General features: G+C 38.4%; 1 protein-coding gene and 1 long non-coding RNA gene across 14 annotated transcripts in view; one reads left to right on the top strand and one right to left on the bottom strand.

Annotated features, from left to right (window-relative positions):
• The window catches only part of DMD (dystrophin), a 1,566,296-nt gene that overhangs the window by 928,381 nt on the left and 618,890 nt on the right, over nt 1–19,025 (bottom strand). For all 13 annotated transcript variants that reach the window (XR_011853162.1, XR_011853161.1, XM_072135922.1 and 10 more), the window contains 3 exons: nt 13,708–13,831; nt 12,538–12,625; nt 6,093–6,334 (listed from right to left, as the gene is read on the bottom strand). Coding sequence is in view for 11 of the 13 variants with exons in the window: in XM_072135922.1 (XP_071992023.1) it covers nt 6,093–6,334; nt 12,538–12,625; nt 13,708–13,831 (454 nt within the window). In the remaining 2 variants the exon portion in view is untranslated. The remainder of the gene's footprint in view (nt 1–6,092; nt 6,335–12,537; nt 12,626–13,707; nt 13,832–19,025) is intronic.
• On the top strand, nt 10,320–18,451 carry LOC140118263 (uncharacterized). The gene is made up of 3 exons (XR_011853164.1): nt 10,320–10,450; nt 11,130–11,232; nt 18,253–18,451. It is a non-coding gene; the product is annotated as an uncharacterized lncRNA (long non-coding RNA).

The following is a 19,025-nucleotide window of genomic DNA, read 5'->3' on the forward strand; positions in this document are numbered from 1 at the left end:
ATAGAAATGAAAATGCCGCAAAAGTCACAAAAAATTACACCAACCACAGCTCCGTACACTAGAGTATGAAAAAGCTATTGAAGCCAGAAGATGGCAAAATAAAAAAAAATATTTAGTACAGGAGGTTTTACATTTTTTAAATGTATGAAAACATTGAAAATTTGGTATAGACAAGACAAGAGTAATGTTTTGTCCTTTATTTGAGCATAGAAAAGACTCTTTAATTGCACAACTTTTAAAATTTAAAATGTATTGGAATAATATAAAAAAAATTCCAAAAGGGGACAATGGGGGATACTTATCATACGTATGATAAACCCACCGCTGCATTTACGCAACTTGATACATTAAGAGGCTGAAGCCTCTTGATGTATCGGGCAGGGTGCTGTGTAACGCAGACATGTGAAAAGTCACCAGCAGCGAGTGCTCCGGTGCGGGGACAGTAATGCCCGCACCATGCCCCCCCCCCCCCCTCGATGGCGGATTTGGGCAAATTATCGCAAGTGCTAGCAATAATTCAGTGTTCTACAGGGTCTCTACAATAAGTTTGCCTCAATGTCTTTATTCCTGCAATCTACATTGTCCATAATTGTACTAAATGTCTCTACATTTATTTAAAACAACTGAAATAACTGATGCACATTGTCTTGACAACATAAAAGTCAAACCTATTCCGCTATCACCAGTTTCCTTTTAGTTCCTTTTTCTAAAGCAGTTGGTGACTAATATAGTTGTGTGTCAAGCATTTTACAAGCAGAGCAGAGATTTCAGAGATATACACCAATAGACCTGCTGCCAAAGTTATCCTACCAATAAGTTTCTATGACTGGATGTGTGCCACTGATCGTGAAGTTCATGAAAGTGCTATAATTTAAAGTTTATTCCAAACTGTAAAATCGTCTACAGATATGTCATAAGACTGATCGCTGGAGCTATTATTTTGTCCATTTCCAGGATAGATGACTAGCATTGCCAGCCTTTATTCTTTACCCCATTCTGCAGTACAATAAAATGTGGAGATTTTATACAACAGGCAACAATATACTGTACCGTGGTATAAATGCAGTATATGGCACACTTATTGGGCATTAACATTTATTTTATTTCTATGACCAGCATGACATCTTTAGTTGTTATGATTACTAAGTTAACATTTTATTAATACATTAAAATGTTTAAAATAATATTTATGACTTTAAGGTGCAGTTCACACCTAAATCAGCGTTTTCTGTTACACTCTCATTCCTGTTTGCATTACTTCTCTGTTCATTGTGAATACATCTGTGTCACTTCAGAAAGCCTGTTATACCTGCCTGATGAAGGGACCTAAGGTGTCCCGAAAAACCTGCTTGTAACATCTTATATTTCAGTTAACCATCAAAAGGTATTACAATCTCAAGATCTCAAGAAGGTGACTTTATTTGACCTATGAAAAGCAACAGGAATTTCTTGAACTGGCTAACACGGTACAAAACTTTTTTTCTTGTGACTCTCATTTTAGGACAGCGTAAGGGAAACCAAAGAATGGCAGATGAATGGAAGATCTCCCATTCACCATGCAGCTTCTATTCTATTTTTCTGCTATTAACCCCTTAACAACTGGGCCCTTTTTTATTTGTATTAAATTTTTATTTTTTTCATTTATTTTCTTACAAAGACCCAAGACTGTCATAGCAACAGATTGTTGCAGTCTAATAACCTCTCAGGGAGCAACTATCAAAGCTTTTTTCTGCCACAGGTGACAATGCAATATGTGCCAAACACCCAGCTTGTATGGAGAGGGCCAGGCTCATGAGCCTTCGCCATACACCCGCACATGATGTGGTAAAGCAGTAAAGCGCTAATAATGGAACATGAATATAACTACTATAAAACTGCCCCCTTGGTACGAGAATATAGTTACTATAATACTGCCCCTGTGTACAGGAATATAACTATTATACCATATAACACCACCAGCCAGACCCACCTGTATATATTCAGCCATCCCCCACTGTATGTAGCCATACATCCCCTCCCCCCCCCCATATATAGACAGCCAGTCCCCCCAGTATACAGCCAGCCTCCACTCTATATAGCCAGCCAGCCCCCCTATATATTGCCAGCCAGCCCTCCTGTATATAGCCAGCCCCATCCAGTATACAGCCAGCCCCCTGTATATACCCAGCCAGTTCCCCAGTATACAGCCCCCCCCGTATATATACACAGACAGACCCCTCTGTATATAACCAGGCAGCCGCCTGTATAAAACCAGACAGCCCCCCCAGTATATGGCCAACCAGTCCCCCCAGTATATAGCCAGCCAACCCTTCCCCAGTTAATGGCCAGCCTGCCCACCCCCAGTATATAGCCAGCCAACCCTCCCAGTATACAGCCAGCCTGCCTCCCCTCAGTATATAGCCAGCCCATACCCCCCAGTATACAGGCAGCACCCACTATATATAGCCAGACACCCCCAATATACAGTCATCCTCCTGTATATAGCCAGACAGCCCACCTAATATATGGCCAGCCAGTCCCCCCAGTATATAACCATTAAGCTCCTCTCAAGTATAAAGCCATCCAGCTCCCTGGCCCCAGTGTATAGCCAGCCAGTCCTTCCCCAGTATATAGCCAGTCTGCCCCCCCAGTATACAGCCAGTTCCTCCCCAGTATACAGCCAGCCCCCCTGTATGCAGCCAGCCTGCCCCCCCAGTATAAAGAGAGCCAGCCTGCCCCCCTTAAGCAGCCAGCCTGTCCCCCCATATACAGCGAGTCAGCCAAACCCCCACCCCCTGAGGCTGATCAGGCTGGTAGTGACAGCTCCACCTGCGTCACACGGACTATGACGTCAGCAAGCGCCTGACATCATGGTCTGTGAGCTGCCTGTGGTGCACAGAGCTGTCACTGACAGCTGGACTGTATCAGCAGAGCTGCGGGGAGCGCCAGAAAGGTGAGTACATCTTTTTTTAATTTTCCACTGGCCCCAAACTGGCCCCATCAGACTCAGTCTAATCAGCCCATTGGCCATCAAAAGAGCCACATCTGGCTCGTGAGCCATAGGTTCCTGACCCCTGACTTAGATGCAGATCTGATGCCGATTTTAACTCTCCCATAGACTTCAAGTTACTTTGTTAGGGAAAAAAGAAAGATGAGGGAAAAGTTGTGAGTGTGTACGCTAAAATATAACTTTTTTTAATTCTTGTAAAATAGTTTTTATATATGTATTTGTGAAGTATAATCAAAAAAACTAGGATGGCTCCACTAGTATCACCATACATGAGCATGGTGATACTAGTGAAGCCATAGTAGTTTTTTTGATTATACTTCACAAATATATAAACTATTTTATAAGAATTAATAAAAGTTATATTTTAGCGTACACAATCACAACTTTTCCCTTACCTCATCTTTCTTTTTTCCCTAACAAGTAACTAGATCTTACCGGTGGTGCACATCGTGAGTGTATATTATAGTGTGTGAACACGACCCTTTGTTCAAAAAATCTGAGAGGAAACACAAGAAAAGTAACATTATTTTATTTTCCCTACCAAACAACGATTTCCCCAAAGAAAAAATGCATCTACATTACTTTTTGCAAATCAAATTCACTTTAATGCTCCTGTATTATGCAGGGGATTTTTTGCATGAAAATCTGCATGCAAAATCTACATGTAGTCCACAAGGTGTGCAGGTATCCTTATAGTTTTCTGATGAAAACCTTTCTTTAAAAATAAAAAATATGTTTAATTTTGCAACTTCATTTTTGTTTTTCATATAAACATTTTGTGAAAAGCAAACAGTTGTTCTTTATGTTTTTAAATATTTTTTTTTAATTCATCCTTTTAAACAGAAAAAAATTACTATCCTCTGCTGAGGTTGACTCCGCCCCTTTTATTCAGGGGGTAGGATCAGGCAGCAGCCAACATATAGCCTCAATAAGCACACAGTGATGAGTCAGTGCCATACATTGTAAGGACATGTTGCTGATCCACACAAGTTCTCCTTATAATGTATATGAAAAAGGAGAGGTGACTGCAGCCGCACTTTGTGCATGACATAGTGATATGACATTTGTACATACAAAGTTGATCTATTAAGAGGTAAGAAATAGTTATACTACAATTTAAACATAAAATATCCAATTTTTTATATTTAAAAAAATTAATTTCCCTTCTGAAAAAAAAACAAAGTATAAAGAATGTTCCTAAGTGTTACATTTTTTTTTTACCTTTTTCAAAAAGTCGCAAAAACATGGAAAAAGAATGAACATTTTGGAAAATGTTGCCTTTTTACAAGTATGGTGTGAAATAGAGACTTTTAAGGCAATAAAAACCACAAAATAGAAAGACTTAAGATAAATAAATACATATATATATCTATACACATAACTGAGAAAATCTACAAACTTGTGTGGTTGTATGAATCCAGACCGTTGAATTCACCGTTTTGTTGTTTTCATGATCCCTGTCTCAGGGCTTTCCTTTCACTCTTTTATTGGTGTGAAAGTATTCTCATAATACACTATCCTTGTGTAAAGATCAGCTAACAATACAACGACTTTGAATGAGAGCTATTCAATTTATTATGGAAGGTACTTTTGGTGGAATCCAATATGTAAGAGGACTGAGAGAATCTCACTGTAAGCCAAAGGATTGTACAAGACTTGCAATAATTAAATCTGAAGACTTCTAAAAATATATTCTGGACTAAAAAATATCAAATACATATCTCAGTAAAAGAAATACTCTGTGATAAATAAACAATGTCTTGAGGACCATTTACTTTTTACTACTGTTCTAAGTAATGATTGTTTTATTCATTGAAACAACTGTAGCTGTACGGATAAACAAAATAAGATGTGCAGATTATTATTAAACTTCTTCAGGACAAAGCTTTATAAAGAGAGCCAAAACAAAATATGAAACCTAAAACTTTATTTAAGGCTGCATTCACACGTAGGTATGCCCACACGGATACGTCCGCTACGATGGAGAGGAGGACCGGTGACCCCTCCCCTCTCCATTGAAATGCATGATGTATGGGCCGTAACACGGAAAAAGATAGGACACGTCCAATCTTTTTTCCATGTACGGAGTGTTACAGTCTGTGCGGCCAACGCTCGGTACAGCCATTGCTGTCTATTGGGGATATATGTTCCCTACAGTATGCTTCCTGCAGCCTAGAGGAAATCTGCCATCAAAATCAAACACATTAAACCAGGGGCACTTTCTCATAGACCCAGATACATTGACTGTGATGATATTCTTATAATTATTATTCATGACCTCCTTCCTTCTAAAGTCAACTTTTAAAATTATGCTAATGAGCCTGATGGGCTCTGGGGGTATTACACAGCCCCTCCATTCTCTGGCTTCACGAGCTGTCTCACCCACCCCCTCTGCTTCCCCCTGGCTGTAATAGCCTCTGAAGCTGCAGCATGGATGGGCTCTGATAATGCTGCTAAGAACCCTTGTGGTTAATTTTGTTACCATTTTAAAAGTTGATTTTAGATGGAAGGAGGCCATGGATAACAATTATAAGAATATTACCACAATCACTGTGCCTGGATTATGTCTTGCTGTTAGTCATACCCCAGACTTTTTGTGCTGCAGCTTTTACAGCACTGGGAATGTTTAGTATTTAGACTTGGGATGAGCAGACTTTTTCAGAGTCAGGTACCAAGCCAGAATGCTCACCCCCACTGGTAACACCCATGATCTGTGATGGCAGCATTTAAAGAGTTGACACACCGTTGTTAATAGTGGGGGTGGGAAGGGTAAACAAAGACCCTGATCTTCTTGATGAAGTTCCTGTTTGTGGACCCAAACCCACAATGTTCTGCACAGACATAAAAACTACGGGTTTGGTTCCGCTTATCACTACCGTAATTGTTACTGCTACTGTAAATCAACCTAGGTGATATTGGTTGCACACCCTAGGTTGTCAACATTTTTTTCCTTATGACTGTTCATTATGCAATCTCATATGTATGTAAAGGGAAATATTGATGTTCAGAAATAAATCCTGGAGTTGTTACCTATAAACCTATAATATTTTATGAACATCGTATGAAACGGACATTGACATTTTTAAACATTAATATCCCTCACCTTGCATTTTCGTAACTGAATCTTGATTGTATCTGCTTCTGAGGCTGTTATACTTTGTGCTTTTAGCCAGTTTTCAGCTGTAATTGTTGTCTGTTCCAATTGTTGCAATTGGGAATAAAAGGCAATGATGCTATTTTGATATTCCAACCAAGAAAGTCTCTCACTAAGTAACTGACAGAAGTCTGTCCACCGACTGTTTAGATGTTGTGAAGACTGTTTGATGCTGTCTGCATTAAGGTCATCTTGAAAGAAAAAAACATAAAAAACATGATTATAAACAATTTTTGTAGAAACTTCAAAGTTACCATATTGATAAAAATAAAAACATGGATTATAGTTGGCCAAATTTGTTTCCTATCAGCAAGTGAAGACATGTTAAAGAGTCTTAAAGGGCACCTACCACCACGATTCTACCTATAAAGGTAGAACGGGTGGTAGGTGGATGAATGTGACGTGAGGATAACCCTTTTTTGGACTAATCCTCATGTCCCAGCTATCCTTTTGTAAACTTTAATGCCTGTATATGCAAATTTTTTTAAGCGGCTTCTGGGGCGTGGAGTAGCCGGACTGAGGCTACTCCACGACTCAGTAGCCTCGTTCCTCCGCCTACCATGTAATCTTTGGCGAATGTAATCTTCGTCTGAATACCCTGCGCTCTGCGCATGCGCAGAACGCAGGCCTATGGGTGGGTGGCGGTAGCTCCGAGGCCGGCGCTACTATGCATGCGCAGAACGCCGGGTACTTGGATGAGGGCGCGCAGCTATGAGGAGCTGCGCGCCGAAGATTGCATGGTAGGCGGAGGAACGAGGCTACTGGGTCGTGGAGTAGCCGCGACTAGTAGCCTCATGTCCGGCTACTCCACGACCCAGTAGCCGGTTAAAAAATTAGCATATACAGGCATTAAAGTTTATAAAAAGATAGCCGGGAAGTGAGGATTAGCCCAAAAAAAGGCTATCCTCACGTCCTATTCATCCACCTACCACCCATTCTACCTTTATAGGTAGAATCGTGGTGGTAGGTCCCCTTTAAGTAAAATTCTCTCATTCAAATACAATTCCAACACTATTTATGCGAACAGAAAATTATCTATCTATATAAAATATTCTATCTGTCTAAATAAAAATATAAAAAGGTTCAGTTGCACCAGTCTGAGAAAAAAAGGGTGCTCTACCACCGGGTTTGTTAAATCGTTCAATTATAATAATCAAAAAATGGTGGCACCCCAAAAATAGTGAAAAAAAAAACAGAATTACTTTATTCACTACTTTTGGTGTGCCACCATTTTTTATATTAATATCTATCCACACTATGTGGCTGCCATTTTTGGGATACTTTTTCTTAGAATGCTTTGCAATGGAAGATAACAAGGAGAATAAATTGTAGCAACTGGTGCAGCCAATTGCTTCTCCGTGGCTAGGAAAGGCTCACTCCATTGCCGTCTTCGCTCAATGGCTTGGATGTGGCATCAGAGGGTATAGCAATTCCAGGCTTTGCACCAGGAATTATGCTTTTTTCAAGGCTTTTATGCCAAGAGAATCCTTGATAAATCCCCTCAAATATCTAGTTTTTGGCCTTTTTGGCCAAATTGAATTAGCATTCAGGTGAGCATCGAACAGAAAGTGGATACTATAACGATAATCTTATCACTTTATGTATTTATTATTAGTACTGAAATAAATGTATTTTCTGAAGGAAATGGGTCATCATTATCTAAAGTGCATCCCTTCATTTTTTTGTCTTGTCTATTCAGTATGATTGAATAATGTATTAGGAGGAAATATTCCTTAATCATAATGTTCATACAAGTATATTAAAACTGGCACTTTAACTTGCAAACCTAAAAAGTAGCCATCATTAAGTTGTGAAACTGGAGAAAAAAAATCCAATTTATAAACAAGTAGTCAGAGCACGATAAAATTAATAAAGTTGAAGTGGAAAACGTAACTACAACTTATATCTAAACATTGCTTTTTTTCCCTTGCCAAGAAACCTTCATTCTGAGCAGCCATGTATTTCAGAAAATAGTCCAGTAATAATGTTTTTAGGATAAGTAAGACTTGTACTTTGTATTAAAGGAGCTTGTTTTCTAACATTGTTTTCTAAAGCTGTCATATATTTAATTCAAGATGAGAACAAAATTTCTTATGTAATGAAAAATCATTATAATAATAATATTGTTCATTTTGGACAAAGAAATAACAGACCAAGGAGACAAGCTGCTACTAGAGTTTTACTTGATTAAGAGCTAATGATTTTATTATAACTAATACCTTACTATAATGTTCTTTTATTATCCAAAAGACTAAAAGCAATCAAAGCAGTAATGATGCTGTTATCTGAGCACTAAATAGTCGAATAAATGGAGCAAATCCACCATCAGTATCAGTTTTACTGACCTCCGGATTTAATTTGTTGTATAGTACATATAATGGGGCCCAAATTTTTTCCAAAAATTTCAAAGTATAGAGGAATGTGAAAATATACAGTAATTTTTTAATATGTCTGCAAATTTCTGTGTGAGCAATAAGAACATGGATTGCAAATCTATGCTGTAAAAGCAGTTGACTTTTCTAAGGGAATTGAAAATCCACAGTTTTTATATCTGGTGGCATCAAATCAGAAACTGCTCAGGGCAAGAAAAAGATTGCAGTAAATGCAGACTTGTGAGCACCATTTTACTAATCTAGAAATAAATTAAATCAATTAGATCTGTGAGTTGTTCAGTATCAATGGATTAATGTTTCTATAAGGGAAAATCGAAGAAAAATGTACCAGACTGGCAGTATAACTGTTGATAGCAATGCATGATGGGCAGTACATTTTTACTCATCAACCAAACCCTAATAATGCATTAAGTAAATAATCTATTTATATATTTACATAAATATGTGTCCACAAAGTGTCTGATATGCAAATCTAGTCTCCAAGTGCTAATCACTATATGTGTTGCCAAAGAGGTATTAGATTTTCCCACATACATTTATGCAGCTTTATTGATCGGTGCACACTTAAGCTTGTAAATAAATACTGCTGTTAGCTAAGAGATTGAATTTTGGAGATTAAAGTTTTACTCTTTAAGGTTTTTAACAGTTTAGGTGCCAAACCTAAGAAATGCTCATAATAGAGGGATATGTTTTTAAGGGTTATGTTTACTTTTTCAACTGTTTGTAAAATGTAACTTTTGTAGACCTGTATGTTTCAATGATTACTACTTATTATATGTATTTAGAATTGAATTGAAAATATGTAACCAAATACTCTTCAATGTCTGTGATAATAATAATATGCTTTATTTATCCCCAAAGTGGAAATTCGATTGCTACATACAGCTTAACTATACAATACATCCACAAGATAAAACATAAGATTAGTATAAAAATCAGTAAAAAAAATATAAAGATATATACACATATTCACTTCCTTTCCTTACTAGACATCAAATTCCCCAGTTTAATAGATGGCGGTACAAAAGAACATCTAAATCTATATGTCCTACACTTCAATTGTAAAAACCTATTACTAAAAACACTTTTTGACCCTCTAATATATTATGGACTGGATATTCCAAATTCTCAGTAATTTTCCTGAACCTAGCAAATGCTCTCTTTTCTAAAACATCATCCCGACCATATATTTCAAAGGGATTTGAAATATAAAGTTGACAAACTGCAGGTTTTAAAACTACACCAAGTATTTGCACTAAAAATAATCAACAGTGTGTACACAGTGTGCCACTAGATACTGCAAAAAGATGAAACAAAGGAGAGCAACAGGAAGCTGCTAAACGTGGGGACACGTAGGTCTGCATAGAATATCAAATGATGAGATAGCAGCTTTTTAACCAAGATCACCTTCAGTAATTACATGTTTTAGGTAGTGTTACGGGTGCCTCTGCGACCCTTATCCCATACCGAGGTGTGCCCCTAACTCACCTGTCCTGGTTCCAGTGGCGATCCCCATGATGACCACGCTCCAGCGTGCACTCCCGTGTCCTAGGCTAACTGGCCCTGGTTCCAAGCCCTCTGCGATTATAATTATTTCCCGTTATGACCTCAATTCCGTTCCTGACTCCAATTCTGTGCTGCCTGTCCCAACCTACCGCTATTTCCCCAAATCTGATCCTGTGCTGCCTGTATCGACCTCCTCCCTGTCCTCGACCACAAGTTTGCCTTATGTTTCTCTACTATGCCGCAGACAAAGTATCGCCTGTGGAACGACCTGGTGGTACCATGCCGCAACAAGTCCAAGCTGCTTTGCGGTACCTGAAAACCAGGTACCACTTAGACTCCAGTCCCAGGTGTCGGCTTATGTCATCGTCTGCGGTGGTACAGAGGATCCACATCCACCGAACCTGACAGGTAGAAGGTTTAAAGGAAATCAACCATTAGAGAAAACAAAAAAAAAAACACTTGAAATACTCAACTCCACTGCTCTTGATGTTGATCCTGGCGCTGACATGACATGTCTTGACATGCCAGTATCACCTAGAAAAGAAACTTATAACTAGCACCACAGAGTGTGGGGACAAGATGTCCGATGCTCTGGGCTGCTAATTATGCACTACCCCGCACCTCCCTCTCCCATGCAGGGAATATGGAAGAGGGAGGTGATGTCACACAAGAGGCATTCCCACCTCTTTTTCATTTTTGTTTTAATGGATGATTTCCTTTACGTTTTCTGGAGTACTCTAGATGTTCACAGTACACAGCTTTTAGAAAAGCACATAGCCTACAGTATTTAATTGGCCATAACATTTCCTATGGTTCTAGTTTCTAAAAATTCTACTGATGAAAAGTCATGTTGTAAGCTTTAAAACTTCAGATTGGCATATGCAAATGTATCTTAAATTGGTGCTAACTCTTCAACAAATTTAGAATAAATCAATGGTGCAATGGAAGCAAAAACTTTATAATGCATCTCATAAGAGCAAAGTGCCTTTTCACCACTTGCTTTGTCTCCTATTATACTCCTTTTTTCCCTTGTAGTCTGCACTTTTATCCATAATCTCATTTGATTTCTGTCTTTCCTGCAATACAGAGAACAGCTTACTGACGCAGGTCACAAGTAGATCTCCATCCACCAGCTTACAGGAGCTGCAATCTGGAGATACAGGAGGAATTTATCAAGACTTGTTTAAAGAGTAGGTCTTCTATTACAGGTTGTGGGGGCTACGCTCAAATTAATCTAGTCATGAAATCACACCCTGTTGAACAAGAATGATATATCCGCTTTTGTATGATTTTTTATGATGCCCTCCTGAACTGCCAAGCAAATATTGCATGATTTAAGTTAATCAACCACTTGAGTGGTAGCCAAATAAACTGAATATACTTACCTTTTGGCGTCTTATTCCAAATCCTAGCACATACAGTATTAATTAGTCTTGAAGCGGCAGGATTCCTAACACATTTTTAAAAATATGTTACTTATCCAAAAGCACCTGTGTGACTTAACTGAGGCTAATAATTATACATACCTCCAGCATGACATCACCAGGCTCTCCAGCAGGGGAGGGGGCGGTAACTATAATTATCTGAGAGCTCCTGTGTGACATACACAGAGCACCAAAGGCTTAGTAATATCTTTTTAAAATTTAGTTTAAATTTCTACCATGCAAGTGGTACATTTCCTTTATACACAGAAGAGCACAGCCTTTTTTATAATTCGAAACTTGTATTGTCATACTCTTGACCTTCAATGGGCCACCTTTTTAAAATTTGTAACAACCAACCTCCTACAACAACCTACGGGACAGCAAAATATACCAACCCAAAAACTATAACAATAAAACATGGCTCTAAGACACCTGAAATAGTGGTTTCTGATGTCAAGCTTCCAGTTTCTCAGCAAGACTCAACGCACACATTGTTTTGGATTATGGTGGCAAGCAAACCAACACCAGGGTCTAGATGAGAAAAGCTCTCAGAGCAGGAGCAGTCTGGGAAGAAGTAATTACTTGCCACATGTAATCACCGCTAATGAACACTGTCAGTATAAGATGAAAATAACCTACGGATGGGTTGGTTTAAAAATAAAATATTACTTCTGTATCAATATCTAACATTTTTACCATAAAATTTACAGAAGCAATCTTCATACTTGCATAAAAATGCTCCATTTTATAGATTATTTAATTTCCTCATAGTATCATAATAAATGAGGCTGGAAAAAGACATCAATCCATCAAGTTCAACATATTAATCCTACATTATACAATGTTGATCTAGGGGAAGGCAAAGCTGATGCCAATTGGCCCAAAGTAGTGAAAAAATCCTTACTGGCAGTCAGAATACCGTAACTACGTGGATACACAGAAACTATTTACAATAACTTTTTGCAAAAAGTTTTATTTTACTTCTTATTGGAATTGTGTATTTTACAGTTATTAAAATCAAGTTTACCAGAAAACTACTACAAAGATATTAACCAAACTTTCATTAATTACCATTCAACATCTGTTCAGCCAGGGACTGGGCATTTCTGTTGGCCTCCTGCAACTTTCTATTCTTCTCAGGCTTTTCTCTTTCTATGGCCTATAAACAGAGAAAACATTCTTTATATAGTTTGAAATACCATAAAACAATATAGTGCCACAGCAGTCATCCTTAATGGATTTTCCCTCTACATTAATATATTGACAACCTAATTCACAGGAGATCTGCAACTGATTCAGTATTTCTGGTGTACGTTCTTCATGAATCTGGCATCCCCATACCTTATTTATATATTTTTACATACTTTTACTGTTTTATTGAAGAAAAACTAACATAGAGAAAATCTAATTTGTTTTTGTATGTATCGGAGACATAACTTAAAAATTTTTTGGTTGACAGAGCTGGTTTAACTTTTTTTGATCACTTTTTGAAACATTTTTGTGAAGGGGTTTTATGAAAAATGCACATTTTTGGAAAGTTTTTCCATTGGTTTTCATATTCACTGAGCAGAGCCAAACATGTTTCTGGTTTATTCTACAGATTGTTATGTGCGTGGAGATACCAAATATGTTTTTTTGTGGTTTTGTCTTTTTTGTACTTTATTAGATGTGTATAAGGAATCTTGATGTTTAGGGGACTTTATTTTATTTATATTCTGATCGCTTGTTTAAGCTCTTATTTCCCCGGGGCACTGGCCAGACCTTGAATCAGCAGTCATTACATGTCCGCATTTTTTGCGGTCACACAATGGACATGTATGGGCACGTATGGCATATGAGTGATCATGAGATTCCTAAACTTTTTTTTTCACTTAACAATGGTCCCTGAAAGATACAGACATCTAAACAGTCTCATTGATATAAAGGTATGTGGTGTACATCTACCAGGAGGTAAATCACTATAATTAGCACTTCTTAAAACCTGCACATTTAAGAACTGAATAATACTAAACAGTTGTCCTATAAAAACATGTTTGATGCATAGTTTGATATATGACATCAAAGTGTTTATTTAGAAAAAAGTTAAAATAGTATGTAGTCAATTTTTTCTATTCTAAGACAAAGAAAAGTCATAATGGAGGCAGATAACCTTTGCACTAAATGTTTTAAAACTTGTGAATCTGTTGTACTCCAAGCTGCTAAATAAGAAACTAAACCAAAAAATCTGAAAGAATATCTTACTTTAACTTTCTTTGTGAGGTCAGTGAAGTCTCCTTCTTTCTTAAATATTGCAAATTCAGGGCTCTGCAGCACAGCTTCAGAGCGGGTCATCCAACTATGCAGTTCTGTTAAATCAACATCAAACCTAGAGAAAACAAAATCCTGTAGTTTATAGTCAAGAACAATTGTAGTTTAGATATGTTTTAGTAAGAATGGAAGAAACACTACAGCTATTTTGATAAAACATAAAAGAGAATTACTTAACAGACATTTATATGCCATATATGTGTGTATATATATATACAATAATATGATTACATTATATATACAATAAAGATTGATTGATTAACCCCTTAAGGACGCAGGGTTTTTTGCTCATTTCTCGCTCTCCACCTTCAAAAATCCATAACTTTTTCATTTTTACGTGTATAGACCTATGTGAGGGCTTATTTTGTGCATAACAAATTTTACTTTCCCGTAATGTTATTTATTTTAACATGCCATGTACTGCGAGGCTGAAAAAAATTCCAAATGTGGAAAAATTTTTTTTAAAAAACGCACGTGCGTCATGTTCTTGTGGGCTCAGTTTTTGACTGTGCACTCAAAATAACACCTCAGCTTTATTCTTTGGTTCGGTGCGATCACGGTGATACCAAATTTATATAGGTTTTATTGTGTTTTAATACATTTTCATAAATTAAACAAATGTGTACAAAAAAGGAAAACATTTTTTGCCATCTTCCGAAGCTAATAACTTTTTCATACTTTGGCGCACGGAGCTGTGTGAGATGTCATATGTTGCGAAATGAGCCGATGTTTGCATTGATACCATTTTGAGGTCTGTGCGACATTTTGATAATTTTTTATTCTATTTTTTTTATGATGTAAAAAGGTGTAAAAGTCGCATTTCTGACACTTGGGCACCATTTCCCGTCTCGGAGGTCACCGCCGGCCGTAAGCGGTTTTATATGTTGATAGATCGGGCATTTTGGGACGCGTTGATACCTAATGTGTCTGTGATTTTTACTGTTTATTAAGTTTTACATCAGTTCTAGCGAAAGGGGGGTGATTTGAATTTTTAGTATTTTATAAATTTTTTAAATTTTTTAAAGTTTTTTTTTTAAACGTCTTTTAATTGCCGCCGGCGACTTTGCCGGCGGCAAGCAAAGGGTTAATAGCCGCAAGCGGTTATTAGCGGTGGGGGTTTGCTGCAATATGCAACAACCCCCAACCTTTGTATGAAGAGGACTCAGCCCGTGAGCCCTCTTCATACATTCCCTTTACCTCTGCACCGTAGAGCTACGGCGCAGAGCGTTAAGGGGTTAGTAAATATATCATTTAAAACAATGATTGGATATAACTCCAAAGACCCATCTAAGATATAGGAGTTATTCCCATGAGCTAAAGTAAAAGATGCACAACAATTGTGTGTATCCACTCAAGATGTATGGCAATGGATGGAGACTACGTGGGTAGCTAGTATAGAGCTACATGGCTTTTACATGATACAGCAAAGACCTTATTGGTTCTTGTGAAGTAATTACAAATTATGCCATACATATTGCATCTAAAGGAGAGTAATTTGGCATTTATTGGTAACATACAACCATGTACATGGTCCTTCGGATTAATTCACATTCTGCAGTATCTTAAATTTCTTTTGTGGGAGACTGTAATGGTGTAGCGTCTTTATGTGCCACTACATTGTGTATGTAAGTATGCAAATATGATCATAAATTACATGTACTTGATATTTTTGTAAAATTCACTTTATAAAATGGAAAAAAACTCTATATGCCACCATATAAAACTGAAGGTTTATAGAGCTAAAATATTAGCCCATGGGTTTCTGTGAGCACCATATAATATATGTTAGATTTTTACAACTAGAAATTTTGAGATATGAATTTCAGAACAGGTATCTGTAACGGTAAATGAATACATTCTATATCGATTAGTTTAGATATGCTTCAGGGGGAACCTGCAAGCTCACCGGTCACATGTATATTTTTGACCATGTAGGTGAGGTAACCTACATCATAAGAAAAAATGTGTTTTTTTAAGTTAGTTTCAGCATGCAGAATTGAAAACTACTGTTAACCCCTAAATCGTCTGATAAATATATTTTTACAAAACATACCATCACATAAGTAAAACTTCCAACTATTTGTTTTCTTTATACTATACTGTTATATATGTAGCATCAGGTCCTCTGCATCTCCAGGTGTCAACCTCTAAAATGTGTGTCATGCATACCAAACAAAGCGCAAAAAGAAATGGAATTCAATAAGTTATCAACATGAGCACAAAGCCGTCATATTAATACAAATGCAAAAATCGAAGGACAGTGAAAATGCAAAAGATTGAACTTCTTCAAAGTACAGGTTTTCTGTGAACGTAGAAGAAAAGGCATGTCAATAAACATGATGCTACAATTGATTCACTTAAGTCATTATAAAGAATCTCAGTAGCTACCTTTAATAAAGTGCAGTCCTAAAGTATGAGAGCTGTGTCATATGAAGGGAAAGAAATAAAAAAAAATAAAAAACAGTAAATACTAAATCAGGGGTCAGGAACCTTTTTGGCTGAGAGAGCCATGAACACCACATATTTTAAAATGTAATTCTGTGAGAGCCGTACCATATGCACATGCCTTCCAGTAGATAAGTAGTCACAGCACATGTCCCCCAGTAGATAGGTAGCCCCAGTCCATGAACCCCAGTAAATATGTAGCCACAGCACATGCCCCACAATAAATAGGTAGCCCCAGTAGATAGCTAGCCACATCACATGGCTCCCAGTAACTAGGTAGCCACCGCACATACCCCCAGTAGATAGGTAGCCCCAGTACACACCCCCAGTAGATAGGTAGCCACATCACATGACACCCAGTAAATAGGTAGCCACAGCACATGCACCCAAATAGACAGCTATCCCCAGCACATGTCCCCAAGTAGATAGGTAGCCACAGAACAGGTCCCCCAGTATATTGGTAATCACGGCACATGCCCCCCAGTAGATAGGTAGCCACAGCACATGCCCCCCAGTAGATAGGTAGCATCATCACATGCCTGCTAGTAAATAGGTAGCCACATGCCCCCATTAGATAGGTAGTCACAGCACATGCTCCCCAGTAGTTAGGTAGTCACAGCACATGCTCCCCAGTAGATAGGTAGCCACAGCATATGCCCCCCAGTAGATAGGTAGCCACAGCACATGCCCCCCAGTAGATAGGTAGCATCATCACATGACTGCTAGTAAATAGGTAGCCACATGCCCCCATTAGATAGGTAGTCACAGCACATGCTCCCCAGTAGTTAGGTAGTCACAGCACATGCTCCCCAGTAGTTAGGTAGTCACAGCACATGCTCCCCAGAAGTTAGGTAGTCACAGCACATGCTCCCCAGTAGATAGGTAGCCACAGCACATGCCCCCCAGTAGATAGGTGGCATCATCACATGCCTGCTAGTAAATAGGTAGCCACATGCCCCCATTAGATAGGTAGTCACAGCACATGCCCCCAGTAGATCGGTAGCCACATCACATGCCCCCAGGCCCCAGTAGATAGGTAGCTCTAGCACATGCCCACAGTAGATAGTTAGTCAGAGAAAAAAAGGGAATACTCACCTATCTGCTCTCCCTTCAGTGGCTTCTCATCACTCCTCCGCTCTTCTCTTTGACCCAGGCGCCGCTGCCATCATTGCTTCAGCAATGTCGCCTGGGTCATAGGGAAGAGTGGATGATTCTCTACTCTATGACACAAGCGCTGTCATCTAAGTAATGGGGTGGCGATGGCACCTTGGTCAGACAAAGGACGCTGGCAGTGGTAACATCCCTCCCTGCATCCAGTGATCATCGCTGTGTGTGTCTTAGATTTGTCTGAGAGCCAGATGCTGCCATCAAAAGAGCCACATATGGCTCCCGAGCCATAGGTTCCCTACCCCTGTACTAAATTATTTGACTCCTCTGCTGAGAAAAGGCGGAAATGCTACACTCGTCCAATCTTCCAACCTACTTCTATATTTTTTTGATTCACCTGTGTTCTTATTTCTCTACTGCCTAACACTCAATATCCCCTGTTTCCCATAACCTCTAACCTTAAGTTCTAATCTCACACATTCTGTCCTTGCCTGAAAGCAAAAGTTTCTTCCATGCCCTTGATTTTTCTCTTCTTCTAATCATTGTCTCTATGAAAACATAATGAGAGGTTGATATGATGCTTAACCAATAATAAAGAGTAGAAAATAACTTTTTCTGTAACTTATCCTTAAGTATGTTTGTCCTGGGTTGGTATTATTCCAGGATAGGAATTATTATGGTGGAAGGCAGAAGTAGTTTATTAGTCCTTCTGCCTTCTTCAGTTTACACCATAAAGTGCTGATGTAGTAAGTAGAGGGATCATAGCTGCACATTGAGTAAGGAACTGGACCTTGGAAGTCATGATACACTCCCTGTATGGACAGGACAGTGCATATTAATACACAATAATGTTATGCGTCCGATTTCAGTTTTCGTGTTTCACGTTCCGCATCCTAAAGTCATATTTTTTTTTGTTTGCAATTACAGAACCATTTAAGGCTTGCCATCTGTGGAACAAATTGTACCTCTTGGTGATATCATCTAATATTTAATGTACAGATGATCAAATCATACAAGTTTTGCTTTTCAGAATTCTTTTAAAAGGTTCAGTACAGGTTGAAATCTTTATAGAACTTTTAAGATGTCATTATTTGCCGGACCAGATGTTGTTTGAATTGATACTCTTTTGATAACTGGATGACAATTTGATCACTTTTTAATAAAATTTATGCTCGGCAAAATGGTGACAAGGGAGTTAATATGGTTTATTTATTTATATATGCATACTGGGAAAAGGTGTTGATTTGAACTTTTATTCATTTTTTTACTAACATTTTAAGCCTCTAGTGGTGGTGGCGAACCTATGGCACTGGTGCCAGAGGTGGCACTCGGAGTCATTCCTGTGGGCACCCAGGCCATCATCCAGCACAGAATTTGCTAGATGTGACTCAAGCCTTCCTCTTGCAATCCAAGACCCATGGCTGTCTTGGATCAAAGGAGGAAGGCTTGAGTGCTACTCTCAGTGCTATTTTAAACCGACATCTCCTTGGCTGCCAGGACTACACAAGAAGCTAGAAGGTGTGGAGACAGACGGATTATAACTGGAGCTCCTGCTCTGGGTTCCCTGATTCTTCATCTTCAGGGGACCCTGGAAGGAAGCTATAATCCAAATTTCTCTATCTTATTTCTATTGTATTTGTGTCCTCAGGTCGCCAATATGGTTGAAACCTGTGATACAGCTGGGATCAATAGGTTACCGC

This window comes from Engystomops pustulosus, chromosome 2 (genome assembly GCF_040894005.1).
Source record: "Engystomops pustulosus chromosome 2, aEngPut4.maternal, whole genome shotgun sequence".
Lineage (NCBI taxonomy): Eukaryota > Metazoa > Chordata > Amphibia > Anura > Leptodactylidae > Engystomops > Engystomops pustulosus.